Source organism: Strix uralensis, chromosome 7, assembly GCF_047716275.1.
Source record: "Strix uralensis isolate ZFMK-TIS-50842 chromosome 7, bStrUra1, whole genome shotgun sequence".
NCBI lineage: Eukaryota > Metazoa > Chordata > Aves > Strigiformes > Strigidae > Strix > Strix uralensis.
The window spans coordinates 17103838-17126140 of record NC_133978.1 but is presented as its reverse complement, the minus strand read 5'-3'; the positions used below and the strand labels follow the sequence as shown (position 1 = coordinate 17126140).

The window sequence follows — 22303 nt, the reverse complement described above, 5'->3', positions numbered from 1 at the left end:
ACGTTTGATGTTTTCTGAGTAAGGCCAGTGTCTGTTCTCAGCAGAGATGCCAACAGGGATGTCAAGCTTGTTTTGCCCAAAGACTGAAATACTTCAGTAGCACATAGCTGCTTCCCAGGAGCCTCTCTGAAAAGACCAGAGGGTTCACTGCACACACATAAGTGGTTAAGCTTTCCTTACCTCTGGAAAGATCTTTCTTATATAATTTTTTGTTATTGATTTTGAGATCTTTGAGGTCTTCAGTGCCGTGCATTGCTTCTGTCAGAGTGCAAAGGATGCTGTGGAGTCGGTGTGCCCAGTGCTTACTCCTTCACGACAGAAACTGTTCAGTGCTACCCCAGGATTAACAGCAGCACTCATGTACCCTGCTGTTGGGTATGCTTAACCAAACAGGGACTGTATGTGACTAGCTTTCCCACTGTGAATTCATGATAGTCTAATCCTGGACTACCTGCTACCTTTAGAGCACTTTCTGTTTTAATAGCACCCACTCTGAGAGTGAAGGTAAAGAGTATTACCTGTAAGAGCCATTGCCTAAATGTCCTTCCTGTGGCAGATGGGGCTTCCTTGGCTGAAAAACATTCTCTGGATTGAGGGACAGCTTCTGCCTTAAGCATTTCTTTCATTTGTATCAGCAAATGACCCAAGACATCTGAAATATTTATGCAGCTTTAACCAAGCAATTGAATGTCTCAGAAACAGAAGGGGGGGTGGGGGGTGTTTATCCTTCAGTTAACCATTTAAAGGATATTTGGTAAAGTAGTAGGTAGCGCGTAATTGCTTCCTGTTTAGTTTGGTAGTCTCAAAGACAGTCGCCATTAATTTGTGCTTGTGAGTGATACAGTGATCAGTGTTGCTTGATTGTTTGGCCAGATGTGTTTTATTAGGTCCAATGTGCATTTGCCAGTTGGCTCCTTTTTAATATGGGGACATGTTAACTTACGACATAGTCAAGTCTGACAAATTTGAACCAGCCAAATAAGTGAGTAATATTTCAATCTGTCAAAGCGGGTGAATACTGATTAACTGACACACTCCAAAAGCTCTCACCAATATCCATGCTCCAGTGGAAAACGTTTACTAAGCACAATACTTGTTAGAAAGTCTTTGGTGCTTTGACTAAACTTTAATGACTCTGACCCTAATGGAGGGGTTTTAGTGAGCCTCTCTTGAGCTATTTCTTAGCCCCCTATCTTTTATCTTTAGCAAAAGCTTCTATAGAGGCTAAAAGTGCACTTGTAAACTATGTTCTGCTGTCCACTGTGATTTAACCTTCAGCCTCCTTCTCATTAGCATGTTTTTAAGAGAAGGCTGAGGAAGGGGGAAAACAGTTGAGGATAGGAAACAATGACAATGTTTTGGCATTTGGTACTGGAGGCAGTCAGTGTTTTGGAACTAGACTATGGCTGGTAAATATTTAGCAATAGCAGATGGTGTTATATGCAATATAGCATAGAACAAAATTCTGCTAGGAGGCAAACCCCGTCTTAGTCCAGAGAACTAGATATTTGCTGAACATTTTGGGTGTTTGGATCCAGATGCATTTCTGATTTCATTTGGTGCTATATTGTGGATGAAAAACTGACTATGACCCAGAAATGGGCACTTGCAGCGCAGAAAGCCAACTGTATCCTGGGCTGCATCAAGAGCAGTGTGGCCAGCAGGTTGAGGGAGGGGATTCTCCCCCTCTACTCTGTTCTCGTGAGACCCCACCTGCAGTGCTGTGTCCAGATATGGGGCCCCCCAACACAAGAAAGACATGGGCCTGCTCGAGCAAGTCCAGAGGAGGCCGTGAAGAGGATCAGGGGCCTGGAGCACCTCCCTTATGAGGACAGGCTGAGAGAGTTGAGGTTGCTCAGCCTAGAGAAGAGAAGGCTTCCAGGGAGATCTTATAGTGGCCTTCCAGTACTTAAAGGGGGCCTGCAGGAAAGGTGGGGACGGACTCTTTATCAGGGAGTGTAGTGATAGGATGAGGGGTAACAGTTTTAAACTGAAAGAGGGTAGATTTAGATTAGATATTAGAAAGACATTCTTTACTGTGAGGGTGGTGAGACACTGGAACAGGTTGCCCAGAGCAGTTGTGGCTGCCCCCTCCCTGGCAGTGTTCAAGGCCAGGCTGGACGGGGCTTTGAGCGACCTGGTCTAGTGAAAGGTGTCCCTGCCCATGGCAGGGGTTTGGAACTAAATGATCTTTAATGTCACTTCCAACCCAAACCATTCTATGATTCTATGACTATTAAAGAGATAAAGGAGCTCACCAATTGTGTGGGGTCAGGATGTGTCTTACAAAGTGCTAAATGCCTTCAGCTTCCACTGGAAATCAAGGGATTCCAGGACCTTGTAGTATCAGCTTCTTAAAAAATGCTTGTTTTTTTATTAGGAGGAATCATAGCAATCCTATCATTAGCAATTAGTTAAATGTTTCTTTTGTTTCTGAGGAAGGACTTGTGGAAAGGAGCAAGTAATGGCATGCAAAGAAAGTTCCCTTAACTGTATCATAATGTGACAGCAGCACTATTTCATTATGCTCTTTAATTTTATTTGAGAGACTTTCTTTTCCAGCTTTAAAAATAAAAAGCAACTTGTCTTTATTTCAGATGACTCTCTCGAGAAATGTCAAACCAGTTGAGCCAGACTGAATTTTGTATGGCTTTTTTTTTTCCTAATGTGAACTCCTCCAGCAGGAACAAATTTGAGATCCAAAAGCAAGTTTTACTCATGAGATGAGCCAAATTTATGTCTAAACTCTCCAGAAGGGCCCTGCTGCTCAAATTTTTTCACATAAGAATTTGTAATTTTATTGGAATGCTTGCAGATTTTCCGAATAATTATTCCAAAACTTTGCTTTCTGCCCCATAAATCATGGTACATTTGTTTAATTCTATCACAGCTACTAAAAGAGCTTATTTCCCTCTTTTTTCACCCTCGCATTTTACTGCTAATGCAATCTGTGCATGGTTAAGGTTTGTGAAGTACAATATAATTATACTCACTTTCTGTTTTCTTAATGACCCTGTTATTCTTTATAGTTTAACTCCATTGCTGATTAATATAAGTATTATTATTAGAATATCACCCAAAGTATAGAGCAGCCTACAGAAATGCCATTTTTGCATATGTTAGCCAAATTAACTAAAAATCTTCGAAGTTTATATGGTGATTGTACGCTGAACAGCTGAACTTTAATATATGGTAGGGATGGGATTTTACAAACTCCTTTTCCTCCACCATTCTGAATATATTGAAAGTGTCTCATGTCAATTCAGTGATCATACTGTTGCGTTATCAAAAGTAACAGAAAAATCATTCAAAACAGTGCTAGAATTATGATGCAAATGTGAGAGAATAACAAGTGCCACCCCAGCTGCAGTGGAAGCCGGTCGTGTAGACGGACAGTCACACACAACACCCCCCACCCCACCCCACCCCCCCCCAACATTTTGAGCCTTTTGTTCAGACCACTACCCACTGACATCCTATTGTAGCCATCTATATACATAAACTGATGCTCACTGAGCTTAGTCCACCAGAAGTCAGGCTCCCAGGCAAAAGGCTGAAAGCAGAGGTTGTATAAATATAGGCTTTGATCATGACAGAACAAGAAATTGGCTGCAAAACTAACAAACAGTATTGCTTTAATTGTCATATTGGAATATTTAGTTTGCTGGTGTGGTCCGTTTTTTAGACAAATGCATGCTGCCCTCTAGTGCTGATGCTCTCGGCTTGAAGCTGCTTGGCGGGAGGGAGACCGGGGGAGATGGGTCGGTTTTGGCAGGGAGTGGCTTTTTGCCTGGTTTCTAAAATTGCTAGTCCAGTTTGGGATATTTCATCATTAATAGAAAGTAATTAAGCTCTTGTGACATTGGTTTAGAGATGAAGGGTATTTAACAGATGTAACCTGACTTGCATTGGATATTTACAGTTATTTGTTCTGCCTTTACTACTTTTATTTAGACCATATATGAGAGAATGAGATATATGAAGAAGTGTTTTAAAAGACTGAAAGAACTGTGCATCCATACTTCCTTTCCTCAATCTCCTTCAAGGGTATTCAATATCCAAATTTGAGCATCAGTTCATCCATAATATCTGGCATGCTGATGCTTTCTGTGCATTTGGGTTTCTTTGACTGCAGTACCTAGCTGACTATGCAATTTATGTGTCTGAGTAATTAAAAAAATCTGGTTTAAAATTTCAACATAGCCAACAGAAATATTTTGTCATGAAGTCGGCTTTAATTCCATACATGACATTAGTTCAGAATGCAAAAATGGTAAAGATGCACTGAAGAAACAAAAGCACTTGGGTTTTTTGTTTGGTGCTTTTTGCTTCATTTTCACTAGAGAGAGACATCCCCCTGCCCCAAGATATTTCTCTGATGATGGTTACAATAAGCATGGAAAGATTCCAAAGAAATCCCCAGCGTAGGACCTTAAATTGTAACGATGATACCCAGAGGAGTACAGAACTGGTTAATGATTTAAAGTATTATGCCCTAAATGCTCCTATTTTAGCCAACAGTAGAGAATCTGTAGACAGTACATGGCCAGATCAAAGCTGATCATGTCAATGTCATTCAAGGAGGGAGAGATACCCTCCTTTCCCCCTTCTCTCCCCCTTACCCTTTTTTTAAACAAAGTATGACATCTGAGGAACAGTGTGTTGATTGTTCCACTGCCAGGATACGCATAATGGAAACATTAGCTCCAAGATAACTTTTAATCTGTCAGCCTAATGGCTCCTTAATGTGTAGAGGGCTTTAAATGTATGTCAGCCAGGGCTGTATAAAGTAATATAGTTTGTAGCCTGAATGGATCTAGATGACTCCGCACCATGACACAATATGGTTTATTATTAAGTATCAGCTCATCAGCTTATTCCCACGGACTTGGACAAGCTTCTCAATTTTCCAGTAACAGATTATGTGAGAAAAAGCTTGCGGTGCATTTTTTTTCTTTCCTCTTTTTTTCTTTTTTTTTTTTTCCTTTCCAAATTACAAGTTTCATCCCCAGCTGCATTGGGAGCCCTGAAGTGTATTTACAGCAGGCTGCACTTTATCACACATCAGCTTGACTGCTAGTTTACACTGAACATTTATGCAGCTCCCTTGGCCCTGGATGCAAACTTCACATCTTTGTATTCCTATCACCTCCACTGCAAATTTTTCCAACATCCTCTCCCTGTTGACTGCTTTCCTTCCCCTCCCCTACTTTCACTTCCCCACATACTCTCCTTTTTCTCCCCTCCTTCCTACAAACAGACCAGTGAGGCTTGACATGGCACAGTACTTGTCTGTGCAGGATACTTGCAATAATTCAGTGTCTTAGTTTGCCTGCTCTGATTCCTCTCAGCTCTAGTTTAGGTGTATAATTCCAATGCCATTGCTGTAGACTGGATACAGATTTGATTTTGTGCCTTCAGTTATTTCAGTCTGAAAGACTACTTCGTGCCCCATGCTGTAGGGTGTCCAGAGGAAAATGTTATCTCTTTTTGGCCTCCCTGTGCAGGGAGCAGAGCAAAGAGGTAATTCACTTCACCTGAATGTGAAGGTTACCTTCCTTTAGTGTTGTTACCCCCAGAGGGAGGGGAGAATCAGGATCAGCAGTTTGCTTCTGAAGGAATGTCCTCCTCCTCCAGGAAATCTGCAATGGACCACATTCCCTAATTCATGGGGACCTCTTTGGGAGTGTTTGGGATCCGTGGTGTGGGAATTCTGCTTTAGCCACAGTGAGTTCTATCCTCAGCCTTCTCAAACACAACCTGATCCCTTTATGCACATATAGTTTTGGAGGAATAATGTGTATTTTTGTTTCCATTTAGTGTTTCTATCTGCTTAAAAATAATTAGTTTATAACATAAGGGAAGTTAATTGTGCATTTGTTGTTTGAACATTTGTGAGTATTTTATGATACTATTTTGGGGAATTTTTGTTTGGTTTTGGTTTACTGCTATGATATTTCAGGTCTTTATAAGATAACCCTTCTACACATGTAGTACATCCAAAGGCATTCACTTCCTTATCTGTTGTATGCTCCTCTTTCTGTTTTTCCTTGCTGATTTAAGGAGTCTAGATCCTGTGCCTTGACTCCAACCTGGAGCATTCTGGAAACTGAGGTTGCAACAAACAGATTTATTTGTAGTAGTTGGAGATCCTGTCACCTTAGCATGGACAACTGCAATGCTTCTGTTCTTTTCCTGTGTCATGTTGCGGTTTTTGAGCTTGAGCTTCCCCATACTGACAGTGGTTTTTTTGCTGGGGCAGCATGAAAGTCTGAGTGGACCTCTCTGAGTTACATACTTGGCTGCTTTTGGGAGGACTTAGTGACCCAGGTGGTCCTTTACACCTTTTCTTATCTTCAAAGTGATCCTCTCAGATTCTTGTGTCAGAGAGTTCATAGGCTGGATCATATTCAGTAAAATCAATTGTTCTGTTCCACCAGAAGTCAACGTTAAGTACAAAAAGTCTGTCTATCATTCACTCCCTTCTTGTCCTCTAAGTTTATAGTTTTTAATTTTTTTATTAAATTTGGTCCATTTTACAGAACATGGACTAAGACAACGAGTGTTCTTTCCACATTTGACCCTAAAACAAATCTCAAAAAGTAAGGATTTCTTGTTTCTAATTGGTCAAACTATTGTTCTCGTTTATAAAAATGTATTTCTACATAAACAATTATGAAGGCACAACTATAAATAAGTAAATGTCTGCAAGTTAAAGCACATGAATGAACCTTAGAAGACTGAGTGGACAAACTCAACATTTTGGGGAAAAGAAAAAATCTGTTGGGTGGGGTTTTTTTTGTATTTGTAAAGTATCTCCCTGATGTTACAGCCACAAGACTCAGTAGAACTAAAAATGCACTACTTGGGTCCAAGTAAACTTTCTGTTTATTCTTTTTTTTTTCCCCTTTCATTGGCCCCCTTGTCTCTCCCCTCCCTGCTCTCTTCTCCCACCCTGTCCCAGGCACCCACCCTTGCCTGCTGTGAAGCTTTGCATGGATCTGTGCTCCCCAAATTTCAAGCTGATTTAGCTGAATGTCAGAATAATGTTTTTGTGGGTTTGGTTTGGGGGTTTTTTTGTCTGCTGTGTTTTGGGGTTTTTTTAATTATTTATTGAGGATTACAAAGCAAATGTTTTGAAGGAGCAGGTTTGGAAACTTTTTGATACTTTTCACAGCATTCAGTTGTTTGAATGTTCTTAATGGTGAATATAAAATTGCACAGGTACAATTAGATGCAGTGATTTATTTTTTTAACTAAAATGACTGTGAGTATATATACTTTCATTCTCCTGATTTAACAGAAAAAAATAACCTGAAGGTTCCACTGAAAGTGAGAGGATTAGGTTCCTAATTTCTTGAAAAATCTCTAGTACTTCATTTCTCAGAAAGTCAGTAGAATTGAAAATAAGAGTAGACAACTAGATAAAGTTGTTAGAATTTCTATGAAGATAAATGTAAAATGAAAAATTACTGAACTCCTCTACAGAAGGATTTTTTTTGTTTCAAACCAGCTTTACTTATCCCTTAGATGAAAAAGTTTTTAAGAGTTTTAAATTAGTTCACCTGATGGAGGTGTTTAGCCTAAATCAGTAGCATTGCAGACTTGAAACTGTAGATAGGTATTTATTCTCCTCTAAATGTTGTAGGTAGGGAATTATTTTCCTTTAAAGGAAGTTTATTTTAATATTTAAGGGAATTTTGCAACTTCTGTTCATTAATTGTAGAATATGCCCAAGTGCCTATGAAAAAAATGATAACGGTATTGATATTTCATCCTGAAGGGTCTCAAAACAATTTACAGATTGGTAGTATAACCACACTGAAATGCACCCAGCTTCTCAGTGGAACATGGCAGCTGTTTAATAGCCCATAGCAAAACTATACAACAGCAGGTTGTGGAAAAAGAGATGAATATGGATCAAATACAAATTGGCAGTGGAGGATTTAGATACTGTACTCAAAGTTAGATGAAGTGGAATTCCACTAGAATATTGAGTCTGTGTATGAAGTGCTATGCTTTATCTGACCACAGCTCCTAGTATGAGGACCTGTGGTTAGCCAGTGTGAAAGACAAGCAGAGGACTGAATGCTGAAATGTAATCCCTGATGTATACTGTAGACCAGTGTGTTTGACAAACAAATTTAATTGTTAAAACTTTGCTGTTTACACTTGCAGAGAGGTTTATTAAAAACATTTGATGTTAAAATGAATGCCTGAGGGGTAGCTTGGGCAGATGTGGCAATAGGTTTTGATGGGGGTGACAAAAGTTTTGGCTCGACTACTCTAGTTTTAGTAATTACTTTTTAAAGAAAACTGAATGCTACTGGAGAAGGCCATGTTGCTAACAGCTGCCCCAGCTGTGATGGCTGAGAGGTGTTTTTTTAAAGATCTAGAGCATTTATTTCCTAGGGAAAAGAGCAAACCAAGAAAGGCAACAAGATGCTACCAGACAACAGTTCTCTTAGGTCACTGTTGGCCTGAGCTGAATTCTGACCTGTGACTGAGGCTGTAAGATCTATAGGTCTAGCACATCCCATTGCAACTTCTTTTCACCATTTTCCATATAATACAAGAAGATCTGCAAACTTTTTTGAATGTTTTGAATATTTTTTGAATGTGTATGGAGCTCCAATTGCACCATAGCGCTCTGCAACACATGTCCAATTTAAAAGGAGCAAACATGACTTGAACAGTTTTTCATGTGCTTTAGTATGCATGTATGTATTTATTTATTTATTTGGATAATTGGGTTTTCCCTCAGCTAAGGAAAAGCTGATGTTGCTGACATTACAATGTGTTTGTGAAGAAAGACTGATACCACAACACATGCAAGCAACTGCAAGGTCATTACTTACCCAACATAATTAGAACATCCATTCCGAAGGGGGAAAACATTTAAAAGATAAAGAGTGAATTTAAAGATTATTCTTCCCAATGCATTTTTTTCATAATTATAGTTTTAACAGCTTGTGGTGATGGTAGAAGCAGCTACTTAAGAAAAATTAGAAGCCTCATTCACAGAAGATGATCCCTCAAGAGACTTTGTGTTGTCATTTCTTAAGAACCATGAGCAGAAACCTCATTCAGGATGCTGTGTGTTGTTTTGATGTATAGGGGGTATACTTAGCTTATTATGGCCAATGCTGGATATTTTAATTAAAAAGCACTACAACAGCCACAGATGTATTGTTTCCCCCTTATTCCTCCCCTTCTTTGTGTGCAAAACCACAAGCATACTCCTGCCCCTGAACTGCAAGGAATGAATTCCATAGCAGACAGGCAGGAGAGAAGCAGTAGGTTTCTAAAATTCATGTGTGATGCATATTTGCATCAAAATTCTCATTGTGGCACACAAGCTTTTTGTAGTTCTCCAAGTTCTCTGTGGTTGCCAAAGGGAGGTGGTAAATGGAGAGGAAAAACAAAACAAAAAAACCCAAGAAGTCACCACATTTAATTTATGAGCAAGACTATTGTTTTACAAATAACCTTCATGATAAATAAAGTCTCATGGCAACATTTTCAAACGTGCTTTTATCAAGACTTTCTGAGCAGTGTGTGTAATATGCCTGGCAATCGAATCACAGTTGTGTGCCTGGGTAGGGAATCTCTGCAGAGACAACACTTCCTTAATTTAAACAATTGTAGGCTGCAGGAGTTCAAAAATTTCAGCTGACTTTAACTGTCACTAGCCCAAGCACCTTTATCCCCAGGCGAGCAGCAGCAGCTGGATTTCATTTCCTGCTGCCAGTGTGTCCGACATCTTTGCTGAACATCCCAGGAACTGAGCGTCTTTACTTTAAGGATTTTATTCAAGGTGACAGCTCCTCACACTTTAGCGTTCAGATCACCTCAAGTAGCTGAGATATCAGTGAAAATGAGAGCACTTCTCCAGCAAACTCCAAATTTAGATTGACTGAGGTTATCCTTAGGCCTCTAGACCCAGCCTCCATGACAGCACAGGCCTGCCAGTAACTTTAAAACTACAGTGGAGTTTGTAATGATGTCTGGGGAGAAATATTCTGCTGGAGCAGTGGAGGATACTATAAGCGATAGGAAATGATGTCAGATTTAGTTAGGGCTGGAAACAGTGTTAGAATATACTTGGCATAATATGGCACCGGTATCTCTGTCAGCATCTCTGTTTTCTGTCACTGCACACAATCCTGGGCCTGTCTGTAGCCCTGACAGTGTCTTTTCAGATCAGGTTATTGCCAACTCAGAGACTGGCTCAGCACAGCACCATACAACCCCCTTTGTTTGAAGTCTGCCCTTTTGTCATTAATGCACTTGATGTCTATTTAAATCTGACGGTGAATGCAGTATCTGTTTTCCTGTCAAGAGATCATTGACAATATTAATACCTCATGTCCTTGCCTCATTTTCTAAGCACTGACACCTAGCTACAGTCTCCAGCATTCATCAAACAGCACTCTCTCACCAGCATCTCTATAAACAGTCTTGCTTCCAGTCCTTAAGAAATGCGGCAGACCTCAAACAAGACTTTTATCAATGCCAGTGAAAAAGGAGTCTGAAGAATGCCATTAATAAACCATTCGTATCCTTTACATTTAGAGCTCTAAATGGCCTTGTTACCAACCTAATGCCTGCTGCAATTTGACTTAGAATATCATCTGTTTAGGGGAAAAAAAATCTTGCTTTTCATTAGGCTCATGTTCAGGAATGATAATATCATCCCTTGAATGTGGAAACTGCTCCACTAGTAAAATTATTGAAATTTAAATTATTGAAAAAATCTCCATGGAGGGAGGGAAGAAGGATCAGGCACTGCACCACATAGTCCCCATTTGTGTTATCCTGAAGAGGAATGTGTTTTTCACAACAAATGGCAGGCCTATCAATTTTTTTTTTCTTCCCCCATAGGAATGTGTTACTACCATGATGTCTTTAGAAGGAAAAAGAAGAGCATAGGTTAACATTAATCTTGCACAGCCCATGCCTTTCAAGGCTTTAGTTGCTTACCTTATGCATGTTATACTGGAAAAATAGATGCAGAATATAAAAGCTTGCATACTTAATTGATATTGCAGGTCGGCACAGTATTTGCTATGTGAGTACTGGAAAGCTAAAACAGGAATGAATTGAGGATCTGCTCCTCCCCCATCTTTACTCTTTATGTAAGGCAGTGTTTGCCTCCTTTGGGCTAGGTTATGTTTGCCCTTATGGGTGTGAGCTAGGTACTTCAGTGACTGCTTCAGTGACACTCCCAAGGTAGAGGAGACCCCTTCACCTTCCTTCTATGCATGGGAGATGGTTTTGACTATACGTGCCTGAGGCACAAAGAACAACTCTGCTTGTAAAATTTAGCATCTTTGAGGATGTTCACAGGTGGGATGTGACTGTGAACTTATGCTTTCACATACCATTTAGTGCCACCAGAGGGGATGCTTTTGAATAAGATAGTGAGATCTACAGGTATGTGTGCCTCGCCTATAACAGTTAAGACTTCCTCGGGCATCTTGCCACCTGTACCCACTGAGAATAATGTGCCTTGTCTCCCAAAAGCAGTGTTCTGGCTAATTTTTTGAAAGCATCCTCCATATACTGATATTTAGCATAATTTATAATTGTGTCTTGCTCATGGAATGTTGTTTGGAGAGGTACTTTGGAAATGTTTTTACTAAATGTTTATTTATATGTCTGGGAAAAATACTGGAGTCTGTAGGGCTAACGGTTAGGAAGTCCCAAGTTCTAGCCCATGTCTCTCAATGCCTTCCTGTGTGGATTTCAGCCGGTCACTTCAGTTCTCTGCCACTGCAAAGCAGGGATGGCTTTAGGTATTTGCAGGATGACTTTGTGAAGGTTTGGAAGGTTTTCCTGGATCTACCTTAAACTAGCTACTTGCTTCTTTTTTCATCTTTAATGATCAGGAAAACCCTGTAAACATGTGGCAGGGAGATTACCAAGAGTACAAAATGCAACTTCAACCCAGACTTTCTGGTTTTCAAAAGCAGGAGAGGTACTGTGATTTAAAATACAGTGTATGATGTTTCAGTGTTATGTCATTCCATTTTTGAAGACACTTGTGGATGTATGTTTAACAACATAGGTCGTGCAGGTTATTTGAGCACATGTTTTCTCAGTGGATTCAAAACTGCCAGTTGAAATGGTAATACTGAATATTTCAAATGCACAAACTTTGTTTTGCAGGACAAGAGAAAACTGTTTCCTTTCCTCCTTCAAATTTCTCTAGTTATGTGCTTTATTTGCATATTATGCCACTGCTGTCCTAATTGTAATTAATTTTTCTTTTTATTGTAGGCATTTTGGGAAAATGCCGTTACATTTACTATGGAAAACATTCTGAAGGCAACAGATTCATCCGAGATGATCAGCTATAAAACCCAGCATGGTGCCTCTTCGATCCATCCACATAAGAAGCACAAATTACATCTAAATTTTAAGCATGTAACTAAAGTCCTCTAGTGCCTTCTGCTGACTTTGCCAAGCCTGTCAAGATCATCCTTCTATCTTAGTCTGAGTAGTCACATAGAGATTGACATGATTGCCTTTAAGCAGGTCCCATCCACCAGTGTGACAGACAGCTGCAGCCGAGCACCCAGCCTGACAGGAGCACCGTGATGGATTGCCTGGTCCAATTGCTGCTTGCAGAAGAGCAGGGGTCACACCTGGGGCTGCAGTGAGCATGCTCTGTCGGTCGGCGCCTTAGCAAAAGTACCGTGCTTAATCTCCAGCTTGCCTGTTGAGCAAAAGTGGCTGGCGATATCAAAATGTTTATAAAAGAGAAAGGCTATAACTTCAGATGAAAAAGCCCTTATCTGTTTTGTTTGGGTTTTTTTTTCCCCCTGTGAATTAAGTGCTTGTGTTTCTATCATCTCATAAATGCTTACACAAATCCTTTCACAGTGGTTTTATTGGTTTTCTATGTGTGTGTGAGTCCTGCCCCAAAATGGATTATTTTTTCTTTCAATGGGGAAAAAAATATATCCTGAAAATATTTCAGTCATGCAAAGTACTATCAATTTGTATAGTTGTTTATATGCAGAGAAAAAGGATTTAAGCATTTTTGCAGACAAACAAAATTTGCTAATTCTTAAATTACATCTCAGCATTTACTAACTCTGACCTTCAAAAAAGAGATCATTTTTTAATGCTGTAGAATAGTGGCACAGCTTAACTGTATATACTTGGAAGAAGCCCTCAATTGTGATACTGACAGTGTGTATTATTTCTGGTTTATTGCACAAGATCTTTTTAACTTCTACAGAGATTAAATTTAGAATTAAATGCTTAAATTTGGAAAGAAAAAAGTACTTAAAAGGAGTGATTTAAAATAAAATTGCCACCAGATGGGTATGATTATTTAGAGGGGAAAAAAAGTCAATAAAAGTAACTGGTGGAATTAACATAATTAACAGCTTTTCTAGTATGTTATAGAGATGAGTTCTGATTAATCCCTTTTGATGTCAATGTAAGAAGTTCTATTGTCAAATTTTCAGTGGAAAAAATAAAAATGCATGGCATATTTCCTGCTTTTCAGATAAACAGGTTGGACATATTTAGAATCATGAACTTGTTCCTGTGAAAAAAAATCCCAATACTTCATGTATATATAGTGTTAAGTGCTACTAGAGATAATGGGATTGACCAAGGAATATGCAAGAATTTTGACCTCTGGGCTGTTCCAAACTCATGCATATTAGTCCCAGTTGAGAGCCATCACTGGCTGTTCTTGGCTTGTATGAAATTACTTGGTGGTCTTTATTCACTTTCCTGGTTGAAAAATCAGTTTTTAGAAATTGCCTACTTTTGGGGGCCATTATCAGCTAGAGTTGCAGGTGGAAGTGAGCTCGATGTTGAAGCCAATCATGAAATCAGGTTGGACTGATGAAAAAGGATGAGACACTGCCAGAGTGACAAAGGAAAGCTTGCTGCTGCTGAGCATTTTAGGCCTTACTCAGTAAATGGAAGCCTTCACTCACTCTGAAAGTCTATAATAAATCTTTAACAGATACTTAAAATCAGTGATGAACATAGAACAATCCAGTTCACAACACCTCTGGTTCGAATTGAGCTCTGAGCTGTTTGCTGTACAAATTGGTGTCTGGAAAGCACATTTTGGCCACTTGTAGCCATGTATGACATTAGCAGAGATGTTACAAATGAAATGACAATTCACATTAGAAGTCCTAGGAGATATTAGATAAAGGAAGACTACATGCGTCTTTTTCTAATCAAAAATATAATTAGAAATATTTAGGGCACTTGTCATCTATCTTGGTTACCAAAATAACAGCAGTCCTAGTTTGTTCCTATCATATTGTCTGTTTTGAAGCCTCCACACATTTTGGTCATGGCATATTACAGGCAGCAGCGTTCTGAATGGCGATGTTTAGAATAACCTAATGTCACTTTCAGTCTGGTTGCATGTGTGTTCTTGTCTTTATAAAAGGCTTTAACCCTGCCTCAAACAATAAACAGCACTTGCAAACTGACCTCATGATTTTTCCATCTTTATTTTGCTTGTTTACTTTTCCTAATGTCAAAACCATTTGTATCATTTTCAGGAGTGTTTTCTTCTCAGCAAAGCTTTGGAGGCAAAAATATTTTTGGAATGAGATGTGATCAAAGTCTTTTCCATTTTGATTTTTGTTTTCACTTGGGGGATTATATACCTATAGTTAAATATGGTAAAGCCCTAATTAAAATTTGCTCAAAGGGGATTCACACTAAATGTCACTGATTCTGGAAAATCAAAAGGATAATCTATGAATAATTATTTTATATTGCTAGTATGTATTATGATACTATTTAAAAACAAGCATGAAGGTTTACTACTGTTTATGCTAACATTATTTTTTAATATGCAGAGCATTTTATTTTCAGATGTCTTCTGCTGAAGTTCTGTTTAAAGAGATGACAAACTTTTCAAACCTGGGGCTTCTATCTGTACTTGGTTCTTTCCTCAGTGGGAAGTGTGCCTGGATTTCTTAACTGAACTGTATCATTTAGGATGAAAGTTACAGTAAAGTAATCTAAGAAGAGATTCCACTCTCTCTCCTTTACTCCCCCTTCTCCATATATGGCACATCTTTCCCTCTCAAGATTAACTAGGCTGTTAAAAATAAAAGATTTGCCTACAAAGCTATAAGGATTTTAAAATGTGTATCTTTCCAAGGAACCACCGCATTCTTAGTCCTTTGTGTGGTGACAAGAAAAATTTTGACCAGCCATGTTTCTTGACAGTTAACAAGGTTTGAGATCCAAGGTGTGCTTGAATAAGTAATCTTCATATACTACAAATGTGGGGTTTTTTTAAATATCCAAACTCTTCAGTCTTATGTTCAGTCTTGTGATGACCAGTACTTTGGCTTTTAGCAGACATCACATGTGTTCATAAATGAAGACTAAGAGGCAAATGGTTTTACTAGGAGCTGCCTGTAGTAGCTTAGTGCATTCCTAACTTATGTATAGAAATGTTAATTCCTAACCTTTTAATTAAAAATAAGGAAAAAATCCAAACTATAATACTGAAGTGAAATTTTAAAGATAAATGACCTTCAGTGAAAATCCTACTGTTATGGATACACAGACCTAATTTTAGAGCAAACTGGCTCTAATTGCACGTGTTGCATGCATAAATGATTTATGGGATTGTTGAAAGTATGTTACCATTGAAACTGCTTTTTTCTCCTTTGTTAGGGTGAGTCTTGCAATACTTATTCTAGTATTTGCTTTACTCAAACCGTGAGTCCCTTTAATGTCAATGTTGTTATTTATGAGAGTTAGGGTTACTACTATTGGAAGGTTGGTATGCAGTTCCCTTTTTAATATATTTGGTTCTCTGAACAGAGCATTATATGATTACTGAATGTTCAATTCTCACATCTTCTCTGTAGGTGAAAAATCATTGTATGTTGGTCTAATGTTGCTCTCATTTAAGTCAGAAGAAAGAAACAAACCTGTCTGTGCTTTTGAAAATTCTTTCTGTAAATTACAGGGTTCACTTGCTGCCAGTTAATGTATTAATATTTTTTTATTTCTGCCAACAATATGAGTATGTTGGGAAATGTTTACCCTCAGCAGAACTTTGCTAGATGCAGCCTTTGTGGTGAGGTTTGGAATCAGCCCATTTTATAGTGACTCGCACTGCGTCTTGCCACATATTTCTTCTTTATGTGGTATGATAGTTGGTACATGAGTCTCTGCTTGCCCAGTTCAGGAAAGTTTATTCTCTTTATGTACAACTGTGTGTCTTTCTGCTTTGTTAAATGGTTGACATATGTGAAAGAAAGAGATGCAATTCAGCTTTCCACAGGTGTAACCATATAGCCAAGACTGAGGTTGTATGTTTGACACTTAGATTCCTAAGTATCCATTTGCAGGTTCAGTCTTGGGAATCTGACAGTGAATCAGGTGATATGAAGTTAGGGGTCTTGCATGGCTTGCTAGCTGTTGTCCTCTGTTCCTAAAGATCTCTAGCTGTGTCCTTGTCTGCTTCAATTGCCATGTCATTGCTCTGCAAACAAGTGATGGCACGAAACAGGTAAATGCTCCCCTTTTATTTTTAAAGTGAAATTTTTGCTTCACTGCTTGTAGTATAACAATTGAAATGCATAGTTTGCTTTTTCAGTGGTTTTATATGTACAGCTGGTAGCTGTTACATCTCACTGGCTAGTCTTTTTCTGCTATTTAATTAAAATCTGTTTTCTGCATTCCTTTCTACTCCTAGTAATGGCAATAAACCAAAACAAACAAGATATGATTGTGAGAAAGCAACCATCTAAAGATGTTACTGAGGGACAATGCCTATGCTAACAACTGTGTGACAGGTGAGCATTGTTATACACAAACACATCTAAATGGCTTGAAGGACAGAGATGTCTTCTAGTTTGGAGCCTTCTCGGAGTCAGACCGTGATTGTGAACAACTGATATAGCCTTTTATTTCCTTATGCCACTCTAGCAGTGTAGGTGGTTAGAGAATGTTGTCTTACCTAAAATGAGTTAATGTTCATTTTACTTATAATATTATCTGAATAACCTACCAAGATCTTGGATTATATGAGAGTTAGGCCCAAGAAAAATGGCTTCTTCCAATCATTTATAACCTGTTCTTAAGAAGTCTTAAGAGTATTTTCTTTGGCGTTTATTAAGTGAGAATGTTCAGGATATACTCAGCACTCCTACTTCATCAAAGTTGGTTGAATTAATATATTTTCCATATGCAGTAGTAAAGCAGCTGAATCTTTCTAAAGGTTACCTTTTAGGTTAGGTGACTCTGATGGACTTGCCTCTGGTGTTGTTGTCAACCTGAAGCTGACCCTTTCTTGGAGTTGCTGACAATTAGATTAAGGTTTCAGATCAGGATTTTCACAAGCCTTCAAGGAGCAGATATTTTTAAGGACAAGCTAAGTCGTGGTCATGGCACATTCACAAAATATCATCATCATCTCAGCATGCTCAGCATTTTAAGGGAACAGCATCTTGGAAAATATGTTTAGTTCTAGGTTAGTAGTGCTGATAGGTTTTAATGGAAAATATATTCAATGTTATCACATTATATGTAATGTTTGGGCTGTGAGAGCAAGTTTCTAAATGTGTTCAAAACATCCTCCCAACACAAGTTTAAAATTTCTTGCAAATATTTTGCATTCTGATTGAAAGTTTTGCCGCCAATCAAAAACGAAACTGTAAAGTCAAGGGGTTTTAAACCTAGTTATATCTTAATCCAGAAGTTTTTTAACAGATCATCTCACCTCTTATCCACAATTACATAGATCCTCTTAGAACAGAAATACATCCTTATGGAATTACAGTTTTATAGTAAAATATATAGAAGAGGAATCTGTTTGGAGATGTCAGTATTAAATGTAAGTTTTAATTCAGTATTATATTAGAAATAGAGAGGAGCTTCACAGGATTTCTTCAGATCATACTCTGGAGAAAATCAGGGACAGAAGAGTGCAGCTTAAGAAGTTCTACATTTCTTTTACATTTGAATGGGGAAAGCCAAATAAAGAATACTGAGGTAACTGAAATGGATATTGCTGGCATAATTTTTATCTGTCATTGCTCTCCTACTTTTAAATTAACACTATTTTTGCAATTGAGTATTTAAGATTCAATATAGGGAAAACAAAGAAAGGAGATTTCTGAATACAATCTGCTTATTCATTTTATAGGCTTCTCTGATTTTATAAGACCTTTGAAACAATGTGTGCACTCAATTATCTAGCATTCAGTGTATCTACTGAGTAAGCAGACAGTTGTGGACTTCAGGGAATTTTCAAACACACGTGCTGTTCAACCTTAGCAATTTTCTTTTACCTAGGAATTGTTTTCAGAAATTCCCATATAATGAAATTTCTGTTTAAGTTGATAGCTGTAAATGAGGGCACAGTTGCTTCATTTCCTTTTGACTATAAGCCAAATTCATCCCTGGTGGAACTCCATTGATTTAACTCTACTTGAGCTAAGCTACACTGGGGATGAATTTGGCCCAGCTTGAGATTTTTTTTATTCATCTTTTCTTTAATTTCCTTTAGCTTAGTAGTCGATTTAGGGCTTGTCAGAGGATTACAATGCAAGAGAGGGGAAAAGCAAAACTCCTCTGCTCAAGAGTCATTTCCTTTTTAATACTCTACTGATTTAACCATGACTTGTAATGTGTTTCAGGTAGCCAAATTTCAACATCAATTTTGGAAGAATGTTCTCTATACTTTGAGTCTCCTTCCTTGGCTACCTCCCAAACCACCAAATCACCACCTACTATACAATGCACATATTATAAAAGGCAATGGAAATGTCAGTGCACTGGGAAATTATTTGGATAAACTGCAGTTATCAACTGATGCCTGATATGGTTAGCTTGAGCTCCACTGAATACACACCTCTTTGGCTGTTACTTCAGATGATGGTGAAGCTGCAAGATCTCAACATCTGTAGTGTCTAACATATCTTCTCCCCAGCTACTGCTTGCTGTACTTGGGTTTCTGAGAGTCTCGGGTGATTTCTGTCCATGTCATGCTCATGCCAGTCTTTTATTTTTATTTTTTGTAAGTTTTGGTTATTGTGGGTTCACACCCAATAAGTTTGAGCAAAAGCTGAAAGCATCATTCAGCCAAAACCACTACTGAGGTGTGTGTGGTTTTCATCTGAAACTGTAAATCCACTACATTCACTGAGGGGTTAGGAAACCTGGCCTGAGTGTCAAACCTCTAGCAACCCTCCCAAATCAGGCTAGTTCTGGGTTTCATTATGGAAGGTTTGCACAGCTCTAGCTAAGCCCTCATTTTCCACTTTCAGATAACTGCTTTTTCAGCTGTATTTGAGGCTTAAGAGTAAAAAAAGAAAACTACCAGCTGTTAATGTTAATCACAAGTTTATATCATAAGCACATTCTGACTCTTATCCTCTTTCCATTCATGTCAGTGGCAAAGCTTTTAACATCTATGGCAGTAGGAGCAAATACCACCAAATATAGGAATGCACACACGTCTGAAAAATTAGAGGTCTGCCTTAAACTAACAAAGCCAGGAATAGGATGCTGTACCTTCGAATGTTTTATTCCATTTGCACATTCACTTTTACATCAAAAAGTACTTAGTGACAATATAGAAGCAAGCACAAGTTCCAGCTTCATGCTGGAATGGTTTACATTTTCTTATAGGGCATCAAAATACACATTAAAGTAGGGCCTTGACACAAGGAATCAAAATATATGATATAAAGAACAAGTGTCTATCACCCGTGCTAAGAAAGAAACCCAGATTTGTTAGGTTTGAAGCAGCTGCTGGCTGATAAATTTCTGGGGCTTTAAACAGTGGAAACAGTCCGGTATCTGTCAAAATGGAAATTAATATTATTTTACAAAATTTTAATCTATTCCAAAAGTAATTATATTAAAGCATTTAGTGGGGTCTGATGGGTTTGGTTTGTGTTTTGTCTCAAATAAAAACATGAAGGATTTAGTCCATAGAGCATTCTGCTACATTTGCCGTTTGGGCTTTAAGGCTTACTAAGTTCACATTTTACCTAACGAAGGCCAGCTTCACTGAAATTTTTGAAATTGGAATAAATGCTCTAGACCTGCAGACTGTGTAATGAATGTTTTACAGAAAGGTATAAAAGTAGATTTCGGGACTATGAGACAAGATAGGTGGTTTCAGTTTCTGCCTGTTTCAGTGGTTTACTTTTAAAAGTTACTAAAATAAAAATATATGTCCTAGTTTCCCTATTGGAATAATATAGCTAATATAACCTTACCTGAGAGGATGCTGAGGCTTAATTAACTAAAGCATTCCCACCTCTATTGCAATAACGTACTAAAATAATTGTGTTCTAACTCCATTTTTATTTTTACAAAATGCTATATATAAAACCTTTTTTTTCCCTATCTTTAGTAAAACTAAATCCTAAATAAATGTCACTGTTAATGCCATTGTTAAAATTAATCCTTAAGGGCATTCCAACATAAATAGCAATGATAACAGTTGTATCTTTTTGGAGCAGTTTGAATTTGAGGCCACACTATGCCATATTTTCTGAAAGTTATTTTCATGTATCCCTCCTGCTCATGTGTTTGAAAGCATATCTGTAAGTGCAACAGAAAGCTGTGGCTACGTTTTCTTGTTTAATCATGGCTGTGTCATGCTTGCATAAATTGTAGTAGTTCTTGGCTAGAATGCAAATGCAGAATGTTACCTTTTATGAGAAGTCTCATCTCCTACTAGTAGGCTACCTCTCCTCATCCCCACGGAGAAGAAAGGTAGTGTCATGAAAGGTTTGGGAATCTTGTTTATCCTTAACTAACCATGGCAGTGGAATTGAGGATAATAAATATATTCTGGCCCTTCCCACCTTTGTCTCTGCTACTCAGTCACTGATTTCCTAATTATATGGAATGCTAAAGTAAATTCTTAACTGTGTGCAGTGATAGTTCTGGTTATATGATTCTGTGATTTGTTTGGTATTAACTTTTTCATTTAGCCTTCAGTGCAGCAAAGAAAAAGGTGATTGCAGAAGCATTTGCTTTTAGCGTAACCTGCCTGGAGATTAATAGAAGTTAATGAATTGTTATGTTTGGAATTATGGTCTTTTCATCTAGCAATGAAATAAATGGTGAATCAGTGCCTCAGAGGAAAACCAAAACATAAAAACTGGAGGCCCTGAATGTCGGATTGAATGCACGGTGTGTTGGGTACCCAGCAAAGGCTGGGCACAGCACTGAGGGCTGGAACACTCACCCATCCAGAGGGAGAGTGGCTGCATTTTACTTGAAGTTTTGGCAATGCCCTCTGCAACGTCTCAGGTTACCCTCTGCTAAATGAGCATCTGAGCCCAGCTTTCTCTACAGTCAGGTGTAAATAGGCAGAATGCTTCCCCTAAAAAGCAATCGATCCCTCTAGGACTAGCAGGGAAATGGCTACGTATACGATATATCCTCAAAAAATTGCATATTTGCATGTATGTGCAAGATCACGTGCCATCATTGCATTTATCTTCTTATGTTTTTAAAAATAAGCTTAACAAGAAATCCAAATTATTATTTTAAGAAGATAAATTTTTTTAAGTCTAACCGCTAGTCAAATCCAGCTGAAACATAGCCAATTGAAATGGGCGAAGAGAGCCCTAGAGTAAAATTACACAGTGTTTAACTGTGTGAAACATGTCTGACTGCCCATACACAGTCACAAATAACTCTACGAGAGTCTAAAGAACTCAGGCTGCCCAGGGAAAAGGAAGAAAAATTACTATTTATTATAACAATTAAACCCAAAGGCAAAATGTCGTAATCAAGGAGACCAGAGTTTTAGGGTGTTTTTTTTTAAAAAAAAAAAAATTTTGAAAGACAAAGAAATACCAATCTGATCTTAAAAATTACATGTATTTATTTAAAATAAATGATAATGATACAAGGCTGCTCCCTTCTTCTTCTGAACTGTGTTTTCAACTCCTGGAGTCCCGCCCTGAGCCCCCTTAGTGTCCATTAGCAGATCCATTTTCTACCCTTAAACTGTGTATTCTTACCAAAATGTTAATTCTTCCAAGCCTTGAAAAAACTTCCCTGATACACTGTGTATTTTATATGCCAAATTATTCCACTTTAATGGAAAAAGAACAGAAATGTTAAGGAATTCATGTGTATCTGAGTTGTGCACATCAGTCTTCTAAGGCAGCACATAACAAAGGTCAGAAATAGCCTAGTGCTGTGTTTTGTGTAGCTCATCATTCTATGAGAAAATGTGCCCAAGTTCCTCCTAAAACATTGTTTTCAAGCATGGTTACTACTGAATGTATTTCTAAATGACAAGGTTTAT

At 38.2% G+C, this 22303-nt stretch overlaps 1 protein-coding gene across 1 annotated transcript in view; it reads left to right on the top strand.

Moving 5' to 3' along the window:
* The window catches only part of LRMDA (leucine rich melanocyte differentiation associated), a 693265-nt gene extending 678788 nt beyond the window's left edge, over window positions 1-14477 (top strand). Inside the window, exon 7 of the mRNA XM_074874568.1 lies at window positions 12283-14477. Within this exon, the coding sequence (XP_074730669.1) occupies window positions 12283-12362 (80 nt within the window). The 3' untranslated portion in view covers window positions 12363-14477. The remainder of the gene's footprint in view (window positions 1-12282) is intronic.
* Window positions 14478-22303: the final 7826 nt, after the last annotated feature.